The 18,154-nt window shown below is 38.7% G+C and overlaps 2 protein-coding genes across 4 annotated transcripts; one reads left to right on the forward strand and one right to left on the reverse strand.

Annotated features, from left to right (window-relative positions):
- The first annotated feature begins 2,249 nt into the window (after window positions 1-2,249).
- rex1bd (required for excision 1-B domain containing) lies at window positions 2,250-5,736 on the forward strand. Its single transcript, XM_038716146.1, has 5 exons — window positions 2,250-2,403; window positions 3,118-3,200; window positions 3,378-3,582; window positions 4,687-4,775; window positions 4,988-5,736. Exons 1-5 carry the CDS (start codon window positions 2,401-2,403, stop codon window positions 5,058-5,060), a joined length of 453 nt encoding a protein of 150 aa, XP_038572074.1. The 5' UTR covers window positions 2,250-2,400; the 3' UTR covers window positions 5,061-5,736.
- On the reverse strand, window positions 5,445-17,314 carry crlf1b (cytokine receptor-like factor 1b). Of its 3 annotated transcripts, none has more exons than XM_038716143.1 (8): window positions 16,457-16,802; window positions 14,035-14,313; window positions 12,944-13,073; window positions 12,559-12,731; window positions 10,216-10,373; window positions 9,453-9,621; window positions 7,557-7,738; window positions 5,445-6,691 (listed from the first exon to the last, which is right to left on the reverse strand). In XM_038716143.1, the coding sequence occupies exons 1-8, from the start codon at window positions 16,512-16,514 to the stop codon at window positions 6,668-6,670; spliced, it is 1,173 nt and encodes a 390-aa protein (XP_038572071.1). In that variant the 5' UTR covers window positions 16,515-16,802; the 3' UTR covers window positions 5,445-6,667. The 3 variants fall into 3 exon arrangements, with proteins under 3 accessions (XP_038572071.1, XP_038572072.1, XP_038572070.1); XM_038716144.1 differs by having other exon boundaries at window positions 6,594-6,691; window positions 7,553-7,738; window positions 16,457-17,300; XM_038716142.1 differs by lacking the exon at window positions 5,445-6,691 and adding an exon at window positions 6,833-6,893 and having other exon boundaries at window positions 16,457-17,314.
- Between the last annotated feature and the right edge of the window lie 840 nt (window positions 17,315-18,154).

Consider the following 18,154-nt stretch of genomic DNA (forward strand, 5'->3'; position numbering starts at 1 on the left):
TGGCGAGCAGTTTTTCTTTACCTGGGAGTGGCATCTGATAAAACAGTTATAGTTAATTAAATATTACTAATATTACATAGTTACCAAAGTGAAATTACTAGTTCTAAATATTTTTTGTGGCATTTTTCTCATGATATTGTACAAAGACTAAAAATAATCTGTTGTTTCTGAAATGTAAGAAAAAGTGTGTCAAATTGCAGAAAAATCTATTCCAAATTATTCTACAATAAAAGTACTTTATGTGTAAAAGTCATAAATTAAATATATAAGGACAAAAACTAAATGCCTATCATGGAAACCACTTTTCAAGGGTTGCACCACATAATTGGTCGCACTACATATTTTCTAATTTAGCAAAATTTACAGGCAGAGAATAGGCCACCTAAACAAAACAAGATAGCTTCCTACAAAAAGACGCCATGAAATTTATAATCAAAACAAATATTGGTAGAAATAACTTTATATTAATTGTTTTTCTGAGGTCATACCAAATGAGATCCAAAAGTGGCAACTACATACCAGCTGTTAAAATTTTACATTTTTCCAGATTTGAGAGAGAGTTACAAACCTACTTGCTGTTTCAATGGGACCTTGGCAAATTGGTATATTATTCAACTTCCTGTCTTCTAATGGATTTCAACATAAAAGTCCCAAAGTGGTCGTTTGTTGATGGTGGCACCACATGATATTTCATAAAATGGACATCAATGGACAAAGTTTACTTGTGTAGTATTATGGAAATATAAATACAGATGCTTTGCAATTTTGTAGAGGACTAAAAAACACTTTGGAAATCATGCCAAATAGAGCAAAACACAATTTTGAATAGATTTAAATAAAAGTTTTCAAAACAGCAGTCATGGCCACATGACATTTTGACAGAAAAAGATTTCAGAAAAATTACAAAAAGCTAATGTTTATTAAAGTTAAAAGTGAGACAAAATGTAGGCGTCACGTCATTGACCCTTATGTAAAAGGAAACACAAAATTCAGGTGGTAGATGACTTTTCAAAATATACAAATATAACAGAATATAAAGCGGTGCCGCTCTCAGACATTCTGTGTAGCTTTTAGATCTGTTTCTCCTGTAGATCGAACGTTTTATCATGTAATAGCATCCCTGCTGAGGCAACACACATGCAGGAATGATTTAGTCTTCCCTCCTCTTTTGTCATGTTCAAAGGGAGATAATGGAAAACTTGACCAAAAAGAAACGGTGTCAAGAAGTTGTTAAAGTTACTGACTGGTGCATGCATGTTTTTGGGTAATTTTATAATCAGTTGCTTGTTTTTTATTTTATTTTAAGGTACTTTTTTTTTAATTGCATTACATGTTTTCTTAATGTGCAAATAAACCTTTCTGAAGGCATTTTCATTTGTTATTTAACTGCAAGCTGTATTTCTTCGTTTTCTTTAGCAAATTATGCTTTAAAAAAGTGGTGGGGACAGAATCAGCAATTTCAAAAAGTGGTGGGGACATGTCCCCAGCGTCCCCAGTGTAAATGACACCTATGTTACCAGCCATCCCTGGTTCAGCTCACACATCTTGAGACCCAGTGGAAGCCACATCCACCTCAGACCAAGCTCTTCAGAGGTTGGCACTTACCTAAAATATCAGACACAGATAATACTATCAGGTTAAAAGCAAGCGGAGGCTGACAGTCGATCAAGGCACATACCAATCGATTTTTAACTGCAGTTTTTTTTCTATTCTCCATTTTAATATGTGGTTACTGGCTGTGCCTTCCTGCACCCAGATGGCAGGTGTCCTGCCTGTTACACACTGAAGTGAGGGGAGTCGCAGGGCCTGCAGCCCTCTACCACAGCAACTCAAGGCACTTTCTTATATTCCTTATGGTAAAGATTATATAAAAAATACTGATTACAGCAGCAAACACAAAAACAATAAAAAATATACAAGGCATTCAAGAACATGCAAATATTGAACAACTGAACTGAAGCAACAGTTTTCTAATGTTGTAGTGTGTATGATTATAAAATTTTAACTCTCAAGCTGCTATGGGTTAATTGGGAAACACTGTCACACAGCTGTAGGAACAGCTCAAGGTTCAGGTTCAGCATCATCACACAGGAACATGTCATTACAAATGTAGCACTAAAACAGAAAAGCTTTGTTTAAACAATGCTTCAACTGTATTCATTAAACAAGACAGTTTCACCCTAACCCAGGTGTCACAAAGGAACCGTCTAAGGCTGCTGTTGTGTGAGAGCTTTTACTTTGTAAGCCAACACTGCGCAGCGTGTTTGCTTCCGGGGGACATGGCAGGCAGGTTGCTGATTCACATGGAGGAGGGAAACAGCGCTCTGTATTTATAAAATATAAACATGTCAGTGTTATAAACTGTGGAAACTCAGCGACAGTATTTTCTGGCAGGTTACCATGGTGAGTAGCTGGCATTTTTATACTACAGTTAAATGTCTGAATGCCTCAAAACGATTACTCTAACATGTGCTAAGCTAAGCCAAGCTAACTTACTGCTAACTTGGCAACTGTAGCTGTAGTTGTTGGCAGTGGGCTGCTTGGTACATGTAACTTTATTCAAGCTAAAACAGATGAGCCCCCTAACAAGCCTTTGTTTTATTTCCTCATGATAAACACTATTTGCTTAACAGTGTAGTCGACATTGATAGTGGTATTAAAATGATTCAACAATGTTGTTTTTTTATCTTTAGATTAATCAATATTAATATAGCTGATAATATGTCAAAGATCAAAGGTTATGAGAGCTGTTCAAATGCAAAAACATAATTAATTCATAATAATTTATGGATATAAATATTTGTAAAGATTTAATTATATATAGCTTAACTATATTCTTCACGCATAGTTATCTATTTGATTAATAATAACTTGGCCAATAATATGTCAAACATCACAGGTTATTAGAGCTCTTAACCGAAATAAAATCCTTACTTAATCTGTTGAAATGCCAAAGATTTAACTATATATAGCTTAACACTTTAATCATATAAGATTATCTATTTGATTTTAACATTAATAAAAATAATATTATTTATCCAACTTGGGTGGATTAATATTCTGTTAATTCAGTGCGTGCCAGGTGTTAACTTGCTTTAATGTGTTTCCCCCTTGTAGATCCCTACAGACTTTAAAGCCCTGATCCAGAGGTTTTATCACCTGCAGTCTGAGCGGGTAGAGACGTATCGGCTGTTTGAAGAGTATGTGTGGATGTAACATAACTATACACACTTACTTTCACAACCACATTTCCTCCTGTCTCCAGGGATCATTGATCTTCATTTCAGGCACTTAAACAAAGAAATCTGCCCTTCTCAGTTATTCATGCTTGTTTTTGTGTTTTTTTTATTGGTGTTGTTTTGGCTGCTGCCTTCCAGAGGACACGAGGCCTACTTGAGGACAGGGCCCCATTATGACTTCGACCACTACAGGCAGCTGGTCCATGAGGTAACACAGGCCTTCTGTGGCATCTCCAATGAAGTGCTGGAGATCAAGGGGAGGCTGCACCACGAGTTTGACAGGCCAGACCTTTCTGAGCACATTGAGAACCTGCAGAGCAAAGAGAAGCAGAAACTTGAACTGGTAGGTAAACAGTTTTGTGCGACAGTAATAATCGTCCGTGCGAAACAGTGCGAATAGAGTTATATGGATTAAACGAAGTAATTAGGTTTCTTGATGAATCGTTTGAGCCCTAAATCAGTCGATACATAAGAGACAAAATGCCTACTGCGTAGTTGTGACAAGCCATGTAACAAGAAGTTCTCTGTTCTGGATGATGCAATGTTTGCATATGAAAAAAAAAAGTGTCATATGCATCAATTATGATTTTGAGTAATAAATAACTTAAGTAAATAGTAGTCCACAAACAAATACAGGGCAGTGTTCAAAAGGATAATATTCTCAAAAGGCATTTTGATTTGTTTAGTTGTATGTAAATGCAGTTCAGTTTGGAGGGTTAATTTATTTGTTATTCTTCATTGTATTTTCCTCATTTGTAAATTCCTTTAATAAATTATTTGAATGCATTTACGGTGTAATTAAACATTAATATTGCTTTATAACTGTTTACAAGATTTTTTCTGTTTCAAACATCCACTTAACCTCAGTTTCAAATAAATAACATGAAATGTAAGCCTTCCATTCAAGTTCACACTGTTTGTTTAATATTTGAGACGGTTCCAGTGTTTCGCCACAAGGAGGCAGCTCTTGTACAAGACCCTTTCATTATTGCTGTCTTGTATGTGTTTAACACTGTCACATTGATGATTCAGTTATTCTTTTTACGCTGGTAGCTCAAGTCATACATTTATGTAAAAGTAAAAGCCACTTATGGAAGAAAACTCCTAATTCAGTTGAATTTAAGTCATTTAGTGATGATGCAGTGTTGTTAGTGACCTGAAATCTAAACTCAGTCTGTGACGCTCATCACCATTGAACAGCCAGTTCGAGGGAGACTGCTGATAAAATGAAAACGCCTCGGTCCACATCTCATACATCTGGTGTTCAGTGATGTGAAGCACTTTTAACTACAGTTTTACACACCGTTATAATATTAGACTCCACTTCCTGTCTGCCAGTACTATCATAAAGCTCCTATTCTCTGCAAGTTCAAACTCCATCTCCTCCCCTCCGTCCTCCGCTGATGAATGGTTTGCATAAATCTTATCTGATGTGCCTTCTCAACAGACAGCCAAGCTGCAGCTGGTCAGGCAGCGGGCCCAGGATCACCCGGAGGAAGAGGACTGTCAAGAAAAGATTCAGGAGATCAAGCACGAGTAAGTGCAGCTATTACCACCCCTCCGTTTACTGCGCTAGCTCCCTGCTGACCGATCCACTCACTCACTATCAACCTGCTGTCGGCTGCAGGACTTCCTGTTTCCACCTACTTTAACAGACTATACCTCACCATCACAAAACTGTCAAAAGATATTCCTAAACGTTTGTAACACAATAACCGATGTGTTTTCTGGGCTCATTCTTTGTCCAGGATCATCAAGAACCAAGAGGCTCTGAGTGAGATCATGCAGGACTTTAAGTATGACTCTGAGGAGTGTGATTGACAGGTGACTCCCAGGAGGCCTGCAGCCGCCCTCTCACATCACCAGACAGCAGAGCTGACAGATCGACTCGGCTCTGCTGCAACTTCCATCTTGGACTCCTCAGCTGCACTTATTGATCCCACTCTGGCCCCACCCTGCTCGCTGCTGCAGTCTTATTCCACCCAGGGGAGTTATCACATTCTGGCTCTGTGTGTTTACATCTGTAGTCGTGTGTTTGTGTCACTGCATTTCTCAGCAAAAAAAACAAGAAACAAAAATTGTTGTGATGAAATGTGTAAATACTAAAAAGGTTAAATAATTCTTGGAGGCTCATCCAGCTGTCTTTGTTGACTTGATGAACGGCATTTTTAAACAAGACACTTTCAAGACAAGTTTGACTTTTTACTCTTCTATATGTTATACATTTTTTAGCGGCATTACTGGTGCAGTAAAAGAGTAGAACTTAAGTCAAAAAACATTTTTTAAATATGCAGTTATAAAAATATAAACAAATGGTCTACTCAGACACAGGATAGTATATACATTGTACAGATAGTGAGGCATTATCTCATGGGTATTCAATTACTGATACAATTTTAATGAATGGTATGTCATACAACATTTTAGATGCTTCTACAAATATAGTTTTCACTGAACTAGCAGAGAATAAAATGTTATGTTGGTCAATAGAAAATTATTCACCAACTATTTTGTAATTACTTGTTTTAAGTCTATTTTTGTGTTGCAAAATGCCAAACATTCATTGGTTCCAGTTCCTCGATTGTCAGTACAGTCAACTTCTCTCTGATTTATAATCATTGTAAATGGAATATCTTTGGGTTTCAGTAAGACAAAAGAAAACATTATGTCACCTTGGCCTTTAGCAAATTACTGGTATATTGTTTTACAAGTTTCACATTTCATTTTGACATTTTATCGATAAATCAAGTAATCCAGTCATTGAGAAACTGATCAGCAGTTAATTGATAATAAAAATAACATTTTATCATATAATAACTGCAGTCCAATCCTGAACTAGTTATTTCCAATAGTAATAGATATAGAGATATACAAGGCCACAACACTGGAAAACTGAAAAATTCAGATTTTCTTGGAGAAAACCACAGCTTCACAAAAATACTTTGTGTTTCTTGGCCTGGAAAAGTAGGATTACGGTTTTATGCATTTTGTTCCCAGTCCATTGTGTTACTGCCATGGCAATTTGTTTTTGTAGATGCTTCAGTAATACTTTAGTACCATTTGACATCAATGTAGCATTAAAGACTTGCTTATCTCACATTAAGTTATTAAAAAATGTTCCGATAACATTTTCTGTTCAGAGTATAAGTTCAGTTATCAACAGCCTAAATACTTGTGTTTGTGCAAACACATCTAACAGAAAGATCTGGCCAGAGGAAATGGCAGAAAAAGGCTGCATTGTCTCACTTTAATTATCCTCCACTCGGGCCCTTTAAACTCAAGTTAAGGCTGTATGACCAAACACTGCAGTATCCCTCAAGCGGGGCGTTGGACCTCTCACACAGCTGGGACCCTCGGGGCCAGTTATCTGTCAGTGTTTCTTTATGCTCTTCTTGAATTAAGCACCACAGTGGTGCTGAGTGATGGTGCTATGAATTATCGTCTTGTAGAATCTGAAAAGACAAAAGCAGATGGTTCATACTGGGATAATTTTGCGTGAAAAACCATGTAATTTACAATCACGATAATTGCTCTGTCTGGCTGCCACTTTTCTCTTGTCCTCTCTTTTCCTCTGCGTCATTCTTTGCATCATCTCTTTCATATTCTGTGTGTGTCGCTCCCCAGCTACTTTCTCTCAAGGTAATCAATGGGAACCTGTCAAGGTTTGTGAACAAAGACATTATTCAGGAGACAGCGTGTGCCCTATAAAGCACAAAAAACACGCAGACTGCTGAGATAATTGAGTCAGGTGGAGTGAAGGTTTCCATGAGTTCAAGGACTGAACAGCAGAGGATGTGGCTGAAAGATCTGAACTCCTCACAAAGTCACAAACACAGAAGATGCCGGGGCTCTGCGTGCCATTTGGCCCGAGTTATTTTTGTGAAAGGGGCTCCTCATGCCAAGAGAAAACCAAACACAAAAGGAGCACATTACAGTGGGCTGTTAATTATATTTACATGTTTGTTTCTCTTTGTTGTGGTCATCAGCTGAAGATCAGAAGTCTACATTGTTAAAATATGTAATAAAATCAGAGGTCACGACAAAAGCATATCTACTTTTATGCTCCCAATTCTGGGCCCAAAACCGCACATTTTACCTGATCATAAAGTGCGGACTAAAACTCCACAGAGCCAGCCAGTACAAGAGAAATCAGTCCCCTTTGTGTTTGTAACAGTGCTGACCACATGGCATAAAAAAGGCAGGGTCAGAAATTCAGTTTGGGACTTCAATGCAGCAGCGGTGGCTGTTTGTGAGTGTGGGTTTGTGAGAGCAGCTCTGCAGAGATAGTGAAAAGAGAGAGAGGTTCCGCTTACCTACCTGGTTGCGCGTTTTGTGCGATTTCTGCAGCCAAACCCTCCACTGGTCGTACAGTTTGATTGACATGCCGCTGCAGCCGTACGCATGCTTGCGGACCCAGCCGAAGAATTGCTTGAGTTCCCGCCGCAGGGTGGAGTTCTGCTCACCGGGCTTAGGATCACAGGAGCCGCTCTGCAGCCGCTCTGGGAGGGGAGAGACAAAGGAGAGAGTGTGTGTAAAGAAAAGGAGGGAGGATGAGAGAACAGCATCAAGGTTATAGTTAGGACAATTGTTAGTGCAAGGTGGTGTACAGCTACATGCACAGGCTGCTCACTGTGTTGTGTGTCAGCATTGATGTGATACACTTTTTTATAAATAACTTCATTCAAGCAGAAACATTTTCACCAAAGTAAAAATCAACTCAAACCCCATAAGAGCAGATACCTCACTCTTAAATAAATACATGTTGTAATTATCATTTTCCCTTTTGATTAATCGATCTGCTTTATCTGCTATTGTTTGATATGCTTTGTCTTTTTTTATACATATCTACTGAAGCCTCTCTTGAATGCAGAAAGCAGTACTGACACTTACATTAAATGAATCCGGAGAAATAAAGTAAATTCAATTGTTTTTGACCAATTGTAAATTCAATTGTTTTTGCGTTAACGGCGTGGCTCTAGGGATGGCAATTTCAGTGGTCGGTCCAGACTGAAATAGCTTTACAACTTTTGGACATTCATGTTCCCCAAAGGATAAATTCTAACAACATTGGTGATCCCCTGACTTCTCATCTAGCGCTAAAAATGTGTCCAATACTTTATGACCAAATACCTACAACAGTACTGACATTCCCCTCAGCCTCAGCTGTACTTTGCATTTAGTGCTAATTAGCAGATGTTAGCATGCTAACTTACTAAATAAAGATGGTGAAACATCATCACACCTGCTTAACATCAGTATGTTATTATTGACATAGCGAGCATGTTAGCCTGCTGACGGAGCATTTAGCTCAAGCACCACTGTGCCTAGTTACAGCCTGAATAGAAATGCCATTTTTTTATATCCGTCTCAAACACTAAGATATATGCTCTGGTGTATTATTAAAAAGAAATTAAATATAGAAACACAGCACATCTCTCACCTCTCTCTACCTGAGAGGCCTCCGGTAAAAACAGAGTTCCTAAGTGAACATTTATGATGATTCATGTTGCTTAATTTTGCAAAATGAGATGCAAACGTTTTTATATAAAGATAAATATTTCTCAGTTTGATGTTCTAAAGTATGGAAGTGATATACCACACTTCTGGGGAAGATAGGCTACTGAAAGTCGTAAGTCTGCTACAATCAGTTCTTTATGGCAAACAACAGAGCCCAATAAGGACTTCCTCCCTCTGGGGAGTAAATTCCACATGCCCAGTGTAACTCATTATCTCCTCCTCCTGCTCCGAAACCTGCTTCCACTCAAGCTTTATAGGCCCTGTGTGTGCTGCGGACAGACAACCAGCTTTTTAACTTGATCAATATCTGATGCTGATGATCAAAATCTATCAAATGTTCCCCTGGCTCTTTGCAGTTCCTTTTAATCCTCTGCTGGGAGATCTGTATCAAGGTATCTAGCCTTTTGATGTTTGGTTTCTCCTGAGTCACATGCGGGTTGGATCTGCTTGTTCGGGATGTTGAAACAGGGATAAGGACATTGAGGGTTTTTAGGCTTTAATTGGCAGTGAAAGGTTGGTTATTAGAAAGGAAGGAAATGACAGCTTCAGTTATACTTGTCCACAAATGTCCAGAAAACACAGGCATAATTTTTTCCATTCAGTCTTATTATATTTCCTGCAATTATTTGCATTTGTCCTGCAACCAAAGAATAGCATACTGAAAGTGGGATTTGTTTATCTCTGCGATGTACTCACCATTGTTGGGTGTGGAGGCAGCAGCTGGGTGGCTCCAGTCACTCCAGATGCCGGCCTTCCTGGAGCCATAGATGCCCACTGGATTGCACCTCACCTGGACAAAATAAACGGTGCCGGGCCGGAGGCCTGCCAGCCGACATGACGTCTGGTTCCCAACATCATCCACTACCTTGAGAGGGAACAAAATGACAGAGAAGATGAACTAAAATGACAGTCAAAATCTTCCTCAGCACCGACTGAACAGAAATATTTGCTGCATCTTTTCTCACCATTTGTATTTTAAACTTTGTTCTGCTTTATTTTTAAGGTAGATTTGACAAGTTTGGCTTCAGATATATATATTTAAACATTATTTGCTTAATCCTCTCATTCAATAGTAAATCCAGAAGTCAAAGACATACCAACACAGCAGAGAAAAACATAAAGAATCTGTGGGCAGAAAACATCAAAGAAGCAGTTTGAAAGAATGACATTTTCTAAAAGCTCTGCTGCTGCACTTTTGGATCGAAGCCAGCTTTCAAAATGTACCATTAAAGAGTCACTAGCAGCAGTCAAGCCTTTTACCACAAGCATTATTTGCTTTATAAAGATTGACGTACATGCAAGCGGCTAGAGACGCTGCATGAGCAACATTTATGTTCATTATTTCACGGATCAGTCAGTGCTGCACCTGAAATGTTTCTCAGACGTGTCATAATTTAATGCAGACTAGTCTTTAGAAACTGTATGCTAGTCTTTAGGTGTGTGTGAGTGTGTGGACCACCTTCCATTCAGTGCTGTCCTCCACTCTGTAGCGTATCTGATATTTGGCCTGAAACAGGATGTCCTTGAGCTCGGGGGTGCTGGCCCAGCGGACCGTCAGCTGGTCCTCGAGGTCGCCGACACGACTCACCTGCACGTTGGTAGGAGGGTCTGTAGTCACTGCACGGACAAGGACAGGTGTTTGTATACAGCAGATATACAGTAGTTAGGGCAAGGATACAGGATACAAGAGGTTTGACCTCTAGAGAGACTGCAAATACTGCACTATAACACTGAGGGCAGACAGACGGCATATCTCATCTTCCATCTGTCTCATACACAAGTTAAATTTTGTAGTTGTCTTTTTCATTCCTTGATAAACCCTTGGATCGACATGTTTTGGATTGATTTTTGTACATATTCCCTTAAATTCAATTCCTCTTTTGAAGGAAATAAAGTACAACAAAGTGATTAATTTCATTATAAAGTCTTTGTTTCTTGTTTTCTCTTACTATTGTGTTCTTTATCGATTCTTCTCTCTAATCAGCCTCTTTCAGAACAAAAAGGTCAGTTAGTTAAAATCATTATGAAAATAACAAAAAGCTTTTATTTCAGAATAGTTATGAAAGTTATGAAGTGAGGACAAAAGACAATAATTATGTGATCTGTAAATCAAGCTGGTACTTTTGAAAAGTATAAAGAAAGAAAGGTAAAGTGTGATTCTCTTGTACATTTTTATATTACTCAAATAAAAATGTATTTTTGTGGGACGAGGAGTTTGAAAAATGTGAGCATTTATCAGGCAGGGAAAGTCAAATGAAAGATGTTATCGAGTTGCATTATGGGAAGAGTAGGATCCAGCGTTTTTGGAGCTCAGCCCATACTGGAGACTAAAAGCATGGATATCTTTGCCACTGCCGCTTCGATCTGGACTAGTTTTCACCTCCCTTTGAAAGTACAAAGGACACGGGTCACGAAAATACTTTTTTGTGGTCTGCTTTACCACAAAGTAACGGTTTATGTCCCCAAAAGCATACTATTCTTCTGTATAAACCTCACGCAGGGGAATAGTCATAACATACTGTAAATCAATATACTTACAAACAAGTAGAACTCTGTTGGCACATACTGTATGTACATGAGAGAATAGTTGTTAAATAAAAAGAGAAACAGAAACAGGACAGTTCATCTAGGAACAGCACTTCTTGAAGCAAGGGAATAAATGTTCCAACAATAATAGAAAGAGTATGAAAAATGATTTTCCAGATGTCCGTCACCTTTTAGATTCTGTATAGAGGTTGCTGGCCTGCTATTAGAACAATGAGCAAGTGGAAGAGTAAGGTATTTTCATTTGAATATGTAAAAAATCACTTGGCATAGAAAGTTCCCCTCCTGTGCAGACCGGCCGGCTGGTTCCAGTCAGTCTGTACTTCCTGTAGAGAGCATGTTGTACTCTCAGTCAGCACTAAACAAAACATTATACCTACTGCAATAAAGGTCGCAAACAAATCGAGTGCTTTGAAGTGGAGAATGATAAAGTGGATGGCAGCATGAGCGACACGGAAAGGAACTTATTAAAAGAACTTATTAAAAGTCTTGTAAAAGTGTTTCCTGCTGGTAACCTTCTGCTTCTGACATCCCTCTCTTCTGGCGTGTGACGCTGGTTTTTTAGCTGACGTACTTTATTTGTTCTATGGCATTCAGCTCGAGGCAGAGAGGAAAACTAAGCCAGAACAAATATTCTCCGAGCTTATTGTTTCTGTTATTGAGGCAGTGCAATGCATCATACATATGGCAACGCTCCTCCTTCCTTTCCAGCCCACTCACAGCTCCGAGGTATCTGTTCCTCAGTGTGCAGCGAGGATGAATGGAGGGAGAGTATGCTCTAGTCACGGCCAATAAACACTGCTTTCCGAATGTGCCGCTCACTGGAGGCCCAAACACTACACTATTACATTAGCTAGCTGGAGAGATTGTAAGGAATACCTGCCATCACTCGTACATCATAACCTAAATTTCTCATTGAGAAACCTGTGAAGCTATTACCTGAGAGGCATCTGATGTGTGGTTAACTTTTATAACAACACCGTTTATCTTTAAGACCCCGCAGCCTGAACCCATAATGCTGTTAGAGCGGCAAGTTGGAGGGAGTGAGCTATAAAAATAAATCCCCCTCTCCCCTAGAGAAGTGTGGTAGCCATATGCAGGAGATCTGCAGACAAACAAACAAAAGGTCAAACAGAGGAAAGGAAAGGACAAGAAAAGAAAGGAAAAGACAGGAGAGGAAAGGAAAGAAAATAGTTGTGTTAATTAAAAATAATGAAAAACAACTTCTGACATGCTCAAAACGTTTGCGCTTACCCACCTACATCGAGGACGTCCAGGGTGGTGATGTCAGAGGTGGCAGAGCCCAGCTGATTGGCTGCCTCCACCCAGATCTCATACGGAGTGAAGAGGGCGAGGTTGCGGGGGATGTGGCAGGAGTAACGCTGCTTCCCCGTGCTGTCATTTTCACACTCCTTCTCTCTCCCGTACCACCTGGACAGAAACACAACAAACACAATGACCACAGTAACGTCTGGCGTTTTGTTCCTGAAAAGGCAGACTGGCTATTTTTAACACGCCTCTGAGTGTGGTATGTGTTGCAGAGGATGAACTGTACGCGGCACTAGTGCATTTATTGCTGGTCTACCTGAGTGGTGTTGGACGAGGTGATCACCTGTGAGCTGCAGCAGGTCTGGGGCGCTCACCTCAATTTGTACTTGAGGGTGTACTGGGTTGGGATGTGGGTCTCACCCCGCCCCCCTGGGCTCCACTTGCAGCTCAAGTCCTTTGTGTTGCGGGACCAACACGTTATATTGACTGGTTTTTCCGGGGGCACTGGAGAGCAAAAGGAGCAATGAAAGAAATTATTTTTAACTAAAAAGTGTGGTTGAATGAACATTTCATTTTAATGTAATTTTATTCTGAAATGTTTCCTCTCTATTCATGTGAAGCAATCACTCCACCAAGCCCATGCATTAAAGAAGCAGATTAGAGAGACTTTAAAGCATTACAGACTGACAAGAATCAAAAGGAGTGCATGTACAACTTAAAATGTTAAAAAGTTTTAAGTTGTACAAATGTTAAAGAGTCTTGTGATGTTTCACACACTTTTTATATTTAGGTTCCCCAAACAGATACATTTTACTGCATCACTTTTACTTTAAAGGTGAAGTGACAACACAGCAAAACATGGAAACCAAATCGTAAGCTTTTAGGATGTCCTTTGTAAAAAATATTTTAATGGATTAAAATCCTAACTCATCTGCATCTCAATAAAGGAACATTTCTTATGAATCCACAGTGCTTTATAACATATTCATTCACAGGATTAGTATGTCCTTTTATATTTATAACAACAACATAGAAAGGTTTTATTACACCTTGTTCTGTTTCATTTGTGATTATTTGGGTTTGTATTTATTTAAAGTTAGTTAATTAGGGCAGGAAGTTACTACAGGGATGACCACGATGCTTGTTTGTTTAGTTTGTTTGTTTAGTGTTTAACAAGCTACATCTTATTTTACATTTGTGACAACTGGCTTCTTACCATCCTCAATTCAGAAATATAAAGATTCTCGTTTTAAAAAACCCTTAAGTTTAAATTAGGGGTGCACCAACAATGGTTTTTGAAGCTAAAAACATTCAGTATGTTATCAGTACATTTTCCAAACATCAAATCGCGCAAATCAAGTCATTATTTCATTCTGTTAAATGGCAGCTGTATTAAGTGACTCAAGCTCTCAATAATTTCAGTTATTAAAAAGCCAAACAGAGAGAAAAAAAAGCCTCCACTTACTGCCCACATAGAGACAAGAACCAGCCAGGACGTGTCCATCTGCTGAATGACACACAAGGTTGTCTCCAGACTGCTGCTGGGAGCCGTTTAGGTTGTGAAGGGTGACGCTCAGGATGTCAGGGCTCACCACGCTGTAGGTGCTGCTGGACAGACACATCCCATTCAGCGTCCAGTAGAGCATGCTGGCGTGGAGGCCAAGCTCAGGGCTCAGCATGCACTTGGCCGTCAGACTGGAGCCAATATGCAGGACAGGATCTTGAGGGGAGATCTCTGCTAAATCTGGGTGGTGGACACATACACACACACACACACTGACTTTAAATTTAAAGTTCCCAGAGGAAAAACTGCAAATCATCACATTTATGATACTTGAACCTGCAAATGTGCTGCATTTTTGTTTGATGAATGACTTAAATGATGAATCTATAATACTAATTACATTTTCTTTCAATGGACTACATGTTTAATCAACTTACTGTTTTACCAATTTCACTAATTATTGTACATAGATTTATTCCAATGATTTCATCCCTTTTTTGACGATTCTGAAGCAAGTGCTACTATTATACTATTAGTATTGTATGTTACATGCTGGATGAAGGTCCATGGCCAAATAATTGCTTCTTCTATACATTTAGTGCTGACAGTTTACAGAAGTTCACTACTTTTTTTTTTTATACGATTTAATTCTGCTATGCACCTAAACACCTGCTACTTTACATTCATCAGATGTGAATTAGTTTATTTACATTACTGAAGCTACTATTAACTGTAAAGGTTACCAAAGTTAAAAATACAGTAAATTTGCTAATGTTGTTTTCCTAACAAGACCACAGTGCATTTTCATTTACATTTTAGGTTTCCAGCTCCCTCTCACCCTTTAACTTTCATTGATTAGACACTCCTTCATAGCATGCATTATGTCCAGGGCAGCTGTTGGTCTGTGCAGTTTGATGTGTTCAAGTGTTTAACACATTGAAACATTTCCAACAAGAAACACTGCAGTGTGTTCAAATGTCTTACCAACTGAAAGCTTTGTGTTTGTGTGAGGAGGAGGAGGAGGAGGAGGAGGAGGAGGAGAGCAGCAGCAGCACTGCGCCACAACAGAGCAGGAGCTCAGCATACATTTATGACCCAGTAATGAAGTGGATTTATGGAGGCTCAGTAGGATCAGTCAGAAAGGTCACCCTGGTTTGTCGGCAAAACTCCTTGAATGCTTTTCCGTACCCCAAGCCCTCTTAGACTTAAAGTTTTCCTTTATGATTGATGCCCATGAGAACCCCTCTGCTGTGCGTCTGAATGTTCTTCTTCACAAAGATATGAGGGTTAATGTGTGGAGTTTTATTAACCGTGCTCCAGGTGGGCGGTGGACAAGCTTTCCAACATGTGTGCCACTGCGCTGTTTCCAGCGTCCCTGGACTCAGCATCTAATATGAAGAACAATATCTAGAGATGAAAGCTGAATCTACGTGCAAGAAGAAAGAGGATTCACCTCCGGGCCCTAGTGAGTGGTAGTCAGTATAAGAAATAATGTTAAGTAGGAAATATACATGAGAAAAACAACAAACATACATTTGTTTATATGTTTTTTCATCACACATAAAGAAGCTACTTGCAGATAATGTTCTCGGTCTTATGATAATAACTCTCATCATGTTGATAACTTGGCACATTGTTATCTTTCCTGCATTTCCTTCATGCAGCAGCGCTGTTATTAATTAAATTTGTCTCATCAGTTACATCACCACCATGTCTAAAAGGTCTTGCTCTCTGCCTAATCCACCATTGGGTATGCAATCACATCAAATGATTACTCATATTTATGTGTTGTCACTGCCTCTGGATTTAATTTGGACCTGAAGGAATCCTTTTCAGAGGTGTTTGTTAAAAAATAATACTTGCTGATAGTTATTGGATTTTTAAACTCTCATTACAATAGTGATTGGTAATTTTTATTAAATTTTTGCATTAATTTTAGTTCCTTCATTTGACGGATTTTTAATTCTTAACATTAGACAAAAACAAACATTTCCATTTGGTTATTTATCCATAAATACTTTCCTTGCTGATTTTCCATAAAAATGTACTAGTATCGCGATATCAAATGACAGACATTAGCATTAGAACTTCTTGAAAATCTACTAATACATATTTATTACAGGTGGGGTGAAAACAGCACCGGGACAGGTGGAAATAAATTACCCTTTAGTGCATTAACTGATTTAAAACATGAACTCCTCTTTGATTTGGTGCCTCCATGTAGCAGCTAACTCTAGAAAACACGATAAGCTTTAGGTAACTCTACTGCTTTAAATTGACACACATATCCTCCTATCCCAGACCACGGTGCGGTCTGAACCGACAGAAACGCTCTAATGCACCGCAGGCTTGCCAGTTGACTGAAGTTTGGTAGCCTACTTACGTGCCGAGGACAACAACACATGTGGAGCAAGGAGGAGGAGAAACATGAAGGCAAACATGGTTCTTCCAGCCGCTTTCTTGTTTCCGGAACACCGGGACGTGGAGAGCAGACAGCGAGGTGAAGTTTGAAGAGGAACCGCGCAGCCTCACTCTCCAGAGGTTCTTCACTGAAAGTCAGGAGACTACACTGACTGAAACACGAGGTGCTCTTCGTTTTTAGCTCCAGAGTTACTCTGCTGCTGCTGCTCAAACACTTAAACTCCTCCCTTGTTTTTTCCAAACGGCCACAAGTCATTAATGCTCCTTAATTAGTCCCCTCCCTGATACACACACACACACACACACACACACACACACACAAATCAAAAGTAAGATAAAGTTTGAGTTCAACATTATACACTTTTTATTGTTTTATCAGTTATATACTATACAAGTTCATAGTCGAATAAAGACGGTTCATGTTATATAAAATTAATATCCTTTACTGGATATATAATACTGTACCTATTATATAATAAAGCGGCGCAGTGTAACCAGGTACCTAAATTTACTCAAATAGGTTGAAGTGATATAGGTCTATACATTTTAATAGCCAATCACTGTTAATATATTGAAATTGCACTTGCTTTGTTTAAACTGATTTGATTGGTCTGAGGTTGCTAAGGTGGGTGGGGTAATTCATTATATGGACACTGGTGGGAAAGAATTAATGGTGATTGTCTTGACTTTTCCATGATGAGGTTGATATATTCTTAAGAAATGAATGAACCAATGAAATGTAAGGTGAATAATGTATCATTAATATTGCACTGATGTCCGGTGTCGTAGAAACACGGTATAGTTGGTTTTAGCCTATATTCATTCTTGGTACACTATGTAAAGCACTTAGTGCATCTTCACTTGTAGTATAATAGCCTATAAATACAATTAATATTTCTAATGTCTATTACATTGTATTGGTAGTTCATATATCTAATAATCAATTTTCATATGAAATATGAAAACATGATTTAAACACTATTCTCTTGTGTCCCAATAGGTCTTTGTTCAAGATAAGCTTTTTTTGTCTGATTTAAAGTTTATCTGAACATGTGGCCGATTTCAGCTGATCACAGCCAAATCTGGGGACATCTGACAATTGATCACCTCTAGAATGTAAAAACATTATTTTGACTAAGCATGAAAATAATAAAAGAGAAGTAACAGAAGACAGAAGAGGAGCAGAACATTTTTGGAAGTTTTAATGTATGTGCATTGGTATTTGTGTGGTTATTTCAAAATGTTGCTGAAAAGCAGTCCAATTTACCTAACGTTACCCTACTTTACATCACTATTTCTACTCAATTTAAGATTTTACATACATATACCTGATGCTGCATTAATTATTTGCATACAAACCTAGACAGTGATAGACAGAACAGCATATACATTATATATGCATAATATGACAGTCATCATCACAAATAAAGCATCGAACAGACAATGAAATAATAAAACACATATTTTCACTAAATGTATGTGTAGCTCTGACTCTGAGGTCGCTCTTATCAGCTGTTGTTTCTGCAGGTAATCTTTCCTCCGATGATTTGTGGTGTGGCCCACATGTGCTGCAGCAGGGTCTTTACATCCAGCTGATAACTGTCACACTGGTGGTGTATGATCTGTCAACACTTCTGCTCTGTGCGGGACATCTGCCTCT

Source organism: Micropterus salmoides, unplaced genomic scaffold, assembly GCF_014851395.1.
Source record: "Micropterus salmoides isolate LMB-PRFRI ecotype aquatic unplaced genomic scaffold, ASM1485139v1 Ms_hic_scaffold_13, whole genome shotgun sequence".
In the NCBI taxonomy this organism is placed as follows: Eukaryota; Metazoa; Chordata; class Actinopteri; order Centrarchiformes; family Centrarchidae; genus Micropterus; species Micropterus salmoides.